This window comes from Bombina bombina, chromosome 5, assembly GCF_027579735.1.
Source record: "Bombina bombina isolate aBomBom1 chromosome 5, aBomBom1.pri, whole genome shotgun sequence".
Classification (NCBI taxonomy): Eukaryota; Metazoa; Chordata; class Amphibia; order Anura; family Bombinatoridae; genus Bombina; species Bombina bombina.
In genome coordinates, this window is record NC_069503.1 from 290,801,763 (window position 1) to 290,809,471 (window position 7,709).

At 35.3% G+C, this 7,709-nt stretch overlaps 1 protein-coding gene across 2 annotated transcripts in view; it reads right to left on the minus strand.

Annotated features, from left to right (window-relative positions):
* The window catches only part of LOC128660276 (1-aminocyclopropane-1-carboxylate synthase-like protein 1), a 526,308-nt gene extending 521,433 nt beyond the window's left edge, over window positions 1-4,875 (minus strand). The window contains exon 1 of one of the 2 annotated variants that reach the window (XM_053714036.1): window positions 4,694-4,875. In XM_053714036.1, coding sequence (XP_053570011.1) covers window positions 4,694-4,807 — 114 coding nt within the window. In that variant the 5' untranslated portion in view covers window positions 4,808-4,875. The remainder of the gene's footprint in view (window positions 1-4,693) is intronic. The other variant, XM_053714037.1, reaches the window with a different exon arrangement.
* Window positions 4,876-7,709: the final 2,834 nt, after the last annotated feature.

Sequence of the window (7,709 nt, forward strand, 5' to 3'; positions counted from 1 at the left end):
ATTTTACAGCCTTTAGGGCACTTTGACAACAAAGTTTGTAGACTGTAAGGCTGTAAAATGTGTATGTGTGTAAACCACTCACATGGCATATTTGTTTGTATGTATGTATATGTATGTATATGTATATATATATATATATATATATATATATATATATATATATATATATATATATATATATATATATATATATATATATATAAATATACATACACACACATCACATAAAAAATTGTTAATCTGTTCTTTTATCAAGTAAGTGTGGTATTTTTGTATTGTGGTAAATTGAATTTCTAATTTTAAACACATTTGTTGACCCCTGGATTACATATAATCTACAACATTCCATGTTTTCCTTTGAGAGCAACATTATATTATATTTATATTTCAGAACAAAATAAATGTAACATCTGTGTGTATTTGTACCAAAAATATCAGAGTTCACAAGATTTTTTTCATGTAGTGGAAAAAATACCTACATTTTATGTTTTCTTCCACTGGCTGCACAGGTTGTTGATGAGCTTGCATGCTGCTAGTTTTAATATTGCTATTGTTTACACAAAACTGTGTTTAACTCCAACAAAATTTTAAGAACATAGTCAAAGTCATCTCCAGAACAGCAATACACTAATGGCTTGTCAATAAACATGTCCTATGAGCCCATCTGGGTCTGCACAGATGTGTATTGCTGTCTCAGAACTGAAATTGACTATGTGTTTAACTCTTTTGCAAGAGGCTAACACACTTCTGTGCAAGCACTAGTGCAATATTAAAATGCTATAGCAAACAGATTGAGCTCGCATTCTATTGGCTGTTCCGATCAGCCAATAGAATGCGAGCTCAATCTGATTGGCTGATTGGATCAGCCAATCGGATTGAACTTGATTCTGATTGGCTGATTCCATCAGCCAATCAGAATATTCCTACCTTAATTCCGATTGGCTGATAGAATCCTATCAGCCAATCGGAATTCGAGGGAAGCCATCTTGGATGACGTCCCTTAAAGGAACCGTCATTCGGCTAGTAGGCGTCAGGAGAAGAGGATGTTCCGCGTCGGAGGTCTGCAAGATGGATCCGGAAGAAAGAAGATTGAAGATGCCGTTGATAGAAGACTTCATCCGGATCATGGACCTCTTCAGCTCCCGCTTGGATGAAGACTTCATCCGGATCATGGACCTCTTCAGCTCCCGCTTGGATGAAGACTTCAGCCGGATCATGGACCTCTTCAGCCCCCCGCTTGGGCTTGGATCAGGACATCGGAGGAGCTCTTCAGGACGGATCGGTGAACCTGGCAGGGTGAAGATAAGGTAGGAAGATCTTCAGGGGCTTAGTGTTAGGTTTATTTAAGGGGGGTTTGGGTTAGATTAGGGGTATGTGAAGCTGAACTTCTTGGGGCATGCCCCGCAAAGGGCCCTGTTCAGGGCTGGTAAGGTAAAAGAGCTTTGAACTTTAGTAATTTAGAATAGGGTAGGGCATTTTTTATTTTGGGGGTCTTTGTTGTTTTATTAGGGGGCTTAGAGTAGGTGTAATTAGTTTAAAATTGTTGTAATATTTTTCTTATGTTTGTAAATATTTTTTTATTTTTTGTAACTTAGTTCTTTTTTATTTTTTGTACTTTAGTTAGTTTATTTCATTGTAGTTATTTGTAGGAATTGTATTTAATTTATTTATTGATAGTGTAGTGTTCAGTTTAATTGTAGGTAATTGTAGGTATTGTATTTAATTAATTTAATGATAGTATAGTGTTAGGTTTAATTGTAACTTAGGTTAGGATTTATTTTACAGGTAATCTTGTAATTATTTTAACTAGGTAGCTATTAAATAGTTCTTAACTATTTAATAGCTATTGTACCTGGTTAAAATAAATACAAAGTTACCTGTAAAATAAATATTAATCCTAAAATAGCTATAATATAAATATAATTTATATTGTAGCTATATTAGGATTTATTTTACAGGTAAGTATTTAGCTTTAAATAGGAATAATTTATTTAATAAGAGATAATTAATTTCGTTAGATGTAAATTATATTTAATTTAGGGGGGTGTTAGGGTTAGACTTAGCTTTAGGGGTTAATACATTTATTAGAGTAGCGGTGAGCTCCAGTCGGCAGATTAGGGGTTAATAATTGAAGTTAGGTGTCGGCGATGTTAGGGAGGGCAGATTAGGGGTTAATACTATTTATTATAGGGTTAGTGAGGCGGATTAGGGGTTAATAACTTTATTATAGTAGCGCTCAGGTCCGGTCGGCAGATTAGGGGTTAATAAGTGTAGGCAGGTGGAGGCGACATTGAGGGGGGCAGATTAGGGGTTAATAAATATAATATAGGGGTCGGCGGTGTTAGGGGCAGCAGATTAGGGGTACATAAGGATAACGTAGGTGGCGGCGCTTTGCGGTCGGCAGATTAGGGGTTAATAAGTGTAGGCAGGTGGAGGCGATAACATAGGTGGCGGTCGGCAGATTAGGGGTTAAAAAAAATTATTAGAGTGTCGGCGATGTGGGGGGACCTCGGTTTAGGGGTACATAGGTAGTTTATGGGTGTTAGTGTACTTTAGAGTACAGTAGTTAAGAGCTTTATAAACCGGCGTTAGCCCAGAAAGCTCTTAACTACTGACTTTTTTCCTGCGGCTGGAGTTTTGTCGTTAGATGTCTAACGCTCACTTCAGAAACGACTCTAAATACCGGAGTTAGAAAGATCCCATTGAAAAGATAGGATACGCAATTTACGTAAGGGTATCTGCGGTATGGAAAAGTCACGGATGAAAAGTGAGCGTTAGACCCTATTTTGAGTGACTCCAAATACCGGCGGTAGCCTAAAACCAGCGTTAGGAGCCTCTAACGCTGGTTTTCACGGCTAACGCCAAACTCCAAATCTAGGCCTTTGATAGGTGGGCCATCTTTTGTGCGACCCCGCGCAAAGAATGTCTTAATTTCCAAGTGTCCTTTAAGAAAGTCCGGTACAAAAAAGTATTTTTTTGCTTCCTATTTTTTGTTGTTGTCCCTTTTAGCCAATGATTCTAAAATATGTACTATTCATTGCTTTTCTTTGTACCAGAGTATCCTCTTTACTGAAATTTGTTTTATAATCTGCAAACTCTCTCCCACAAGGAGCATCTGATGTCAATCTTTTGACTCAATATGTGAGCCATTGAAATTGATTTAAATATTTCAGAGGTGTACTTTTAAATCTCAGTTTTGTTCCTATACAGCCTAAATTTTGCCATTTTGCTCATATAATTCATATCCAAAATTTGAAAAGATTAAATAATTTAATTCAGTTTTTAACTCAGATCCTCTTCCTCCTCCTCCCCATATCCATATATGAAATATGTAGGGGCCACACGTGACTCCATAGCTGTGACTACTTTTTTGTATTTTATATTGATCTTCAAATCGGAATTAATTCTTATGGAAAATATAATGAATAAAAAGATAGATACACACCCTTCCCTTAAGAGCATTATGGATCCCAAGCAGAAACCACTGCTGATCCAATCAGCAGTGCTAGTTGTACGATTCAGGTTTAAGGTTGATGGTCTTAAAATGACATGCTTTGATGAATTAGAGCATGTTATTTGTGGGCTATTAATGCCCTTTAACCATGTATCAGACTTAATCTGGAAAACCAAAAATATCCAAATTGTACTAAAATGAGCACACAACATAATTAGAAAAGGATTGACCTTATGGGCTTGATTTTTCAAGCCTTCTCCTCCCCTACGACTGTAGGTTCTCACAAGAGAACCCGCAGTCAGTATTTATCAAGCAGATTCCTACACTCTTCTCCACCTCTTAGGTGGAGAATTTCAATCTCCCCTGTCTTGTCCGACCGGGGAGATTGACAGCTCCTGCCCGCGCATGATTGGCTGTGTGCAGGCAGGGGGAGGTATTGCAAACTAGGGCAAAATAGTGCCCCTGTCTGGCCTCGTTTGATAAATCGAGCCCTAACAGAACCCTGTTCTTAAAGTACTAATGAGATCATTTATATTTTTATAACAACAATTAGTTATTTTAATCTTTAATAGTATATAGCAAAACAGTTTTATAGTTTGTTTTCTTTCTTAAAAAAACACTATTCTGTAGTCGTTAATGTTGACTTTTATCACTTATACTATTAACTTCTAGTCTTTAAAAGACCATTATATTTAAAAAAAAATCACATGCTCTAATTTGGCCCTTCTGTGCAACTAGTACTGCTAATAGGTATGAGTCAGTTTCTGCTTGAAACCATTACTGCTCTGTGAATCCAGGGCAATACTTTAACTGTTTGTTTAATCCCTTAACAGGAAATAATCACATAAAGGTGCAGTGTCGCTAGTCTTAAAATTAAGTAGAGCATGAAATTTGTCTACTGCAATGGTCCAAATTTATACACCGAATATTACAATGTATGTTGGTTGCATGCACTTTTTCAACAACAATATATCCATAGATTTATCACTCCTTGTGATAAGATGTGCTGTCAGATTTTCAAATGCTAAAGTCACATTCAAAACACATCACATGGGTTTAAATGTAAGTTATATCTACAACAATTTAGTTTATATAAAAAATATTAAAAGTTTTATGTCTCTTTAAAATGACAACTAAAGATAACAACAACAATGTATAATTTCAGTGTAAATATGGAATACTGTTCTCTATTGATTTATTTGTAACTAATTACAGATCATGATATATTGGATTAGTTACCTGAATGTTGTGGTCTTTATCATATGGATCCTGAAGACACATCTGGAGACCTTCATACAATATAGAGCCTTTTTGCGCAATTTCTGAGCCTCTTTCAGAAAGGCTTCCCATCATGATATCAGTTATTCAATGAATGAAACACCATCTGCAGCGGTGTGACAGCTTATAAACACTAACACATTATCATAATGTTTAAGTTGAGTAAATAAGACAACTACAGCCCAGGGCCAATAGAAGTAGCTTCAAACTTGTAACACAATATTATGCAATGTACAGGTCCAGTCATGCAAAAATATTTCCATATCTTTGTCTTTTAAAGGGTCTAAGCTGCATATATAAATCTGCAGAGAAAATGTATTTTTGCTGAAAAATAGGAATAATATATAACCAATTATTTAAAGATTTAGCCAGCACAGCAGCAATGCTCAGCAGCTTTTACCCCCCTTAAAGATACTTGAAGCATAACATTTTAGATAAAAAGAGAATAAAATATTCAGAATGGCTGGCATATCCATTCATTTCAGCTTTAAAGAACACAGCTCACAGTATAAATCCCCAAATGCAGAATTATTCCAAAATAAGAATGATTCCTAATTTAAAAACCAAAACAATGTATTCTTACCTAATAATAGCTTTTTGTTCTTGTTGGTGAGAGTCCATGATTTCTTACTTTGGGAATTCATCACCTGGCCACCAGGAGGAGGCAAAGACACCTTAAACCAGAGCTTTAAAGGGACACTGAACCCAATTTTTTTCTTTCGTGATTCAGATAGAGCATGCAATTTTAAACAACTTTCTAATTTACTCCTATTAACAATTTTTCTTCATTCTCTTGCTTTCTTTATTTGAAAAAGAAGGCATATAAGCAATTGTTTTGGTTCAGACCATGGGAAGCACTTGTTTATTGGTAGGTGAATTTACCCACCAATCAGCAAGAACAACACAGTGTGTTCACCAAAAATGGTCCGGCATCTAAACTTACATTCTTGCATTTCAAATAAAGATACCAAGAGAATGACAAGAATTTGAAAATAGGAGTAAATTAGAAAGTTGCTTAAAATTGCATGCTCTATCTGAATCACAACAGAAAAAATTTGGGTTCAATGTCCCTTTAAGTATCCCTCCTACTTCCTTTACCATCCCAGTATTACTAATAGATATAGGGGATTAGGGAACTATAGAGGATTTTAGCATTAAAGCCAAGTGTTGAATTAAACACTAAAAAGTTATTAGTAATATAGGTAAAAAATTAACACTTTATTAACATATATGCAATAGACAAAAAACAGTGAGTCAGACACGAAAAACTGGAAACTAAGAGATGGGCATGAGCACTTCCAAACTCTATGTAAATTAATGTTCATTTAAGGTGTCTCAATTAAAAACATGAGGGGCAGGTAGACCAGACAACAGTGTGGGTAGGTTGCTATAAGGATATTAGTCTAGATACAGATGCCGGAGTAAGGGTGCTCTGTATGTCACAATGTTATTCAACAAATTGTGAAATCATTCATATCAATTACAGACATCCTATGTGCTCAAAGGCAGCCTCCTATCTGTGTACTGCTTTGAATGAACAAAGTCAGCCAATTTCTAGCTTAGTTCCTATATAGTAAAATCATACAGACTTGCATACATACAGCGCAGCATATACTTGTGGTATCTATAAAGGTCTACCTATTACTATATATTGTATAAATCAATAGTTCAATGTGTATCACTTTTAAGTCCCACAAATAGTAATTCCTGGTAGGTGGTATATTGTGTGTTAAGATAAAGTAGGTATAGTTATGGCATATATCCCCAAACTGATGGGTGGTTAGACCTGATGATAACATTTGTTACCGCTATTAGCAAAGCCTCTAACTATCACCCAAAAGGTTCACATTAACTCACAACTTTGTCACAATATAAACGCTACAGTATCGCTATTGAACGCTGGTTAGTATCGTTGATATAAACCACACACGCGTGTTTCTAGGCCACGCCCACCGACGCGTTTCCGTCACTGGAACGTGACTTCGTCAGGGCATAGGGCCAGCCCAGCGTGTATTCACGCTTCTTATACACATCCGTTACCATAGCAACATGGGATCATTTGCGGAAGTGTTACTCCGCTTTGGCAGTGTACTTAAACAGTTATTAATGTTTTAAATATATGGTATCGCTTTTGTTTGTCATTTGTTTTTCAGGTACAGTGGCTTTAAATTCTAAAGTTATTTCTATGGGGTACTGTTGGGTACTGTCACAGTGACTGCTTATGTAACTAAAAAATGGAATAAAATCTCAAGGGAATAAAATTAGGTTTCTTATTTGAATATGAGCATGACAATTTCATGAAAAACAGGCAGTAAGTTACATTCAATGAATTATGTTCAAAATTTTATATACCCAATCTATTTCCATGTATACTTTATTTCCACAATATACTTTAGACTTTGTACCCAATGTATTGAAACTAAAGTATACACGGTCTTCACGCTAACACATTTACCTACAGTCTCTAAGAACCGAAGCTAATTACAATATGAGTGAGCTTGTGTATTTAAAATACTGAGACTAAGATATATATGAGCTTTACGCTAGAATTTATCCACTAATAGTCTCTAAGAACAAAAGCTAACCATAATATGCTTCAGACTGTACATTAAAACGAATAGTTTAACAAAAGGTACAATATACCGTTGAAATCACTAAGGCGCTCATATAAAAAGTAAAAGCGTAATATACCTCAGAGATTACCAAGGATATATACATAATAAAGAATTGTTTCTATACAAGTAACTGCAAAGCACAAACTAGTTGAAACTAACTGCATTGATATCCTAGCAAAGGTTTTCATTAAGATAAAAATAAATATTCACCCAAACAACAACTAGCTTTTATAATAAGCGGGTTCAATATTTAGTTTAATTCAAGTATATAAAAAATACCTATACTTAACCATACGATACGATAAAAAATACTTTTCCTATATCACAGTGCTGTACAGAAAATACTACTGTTTGTCACAATT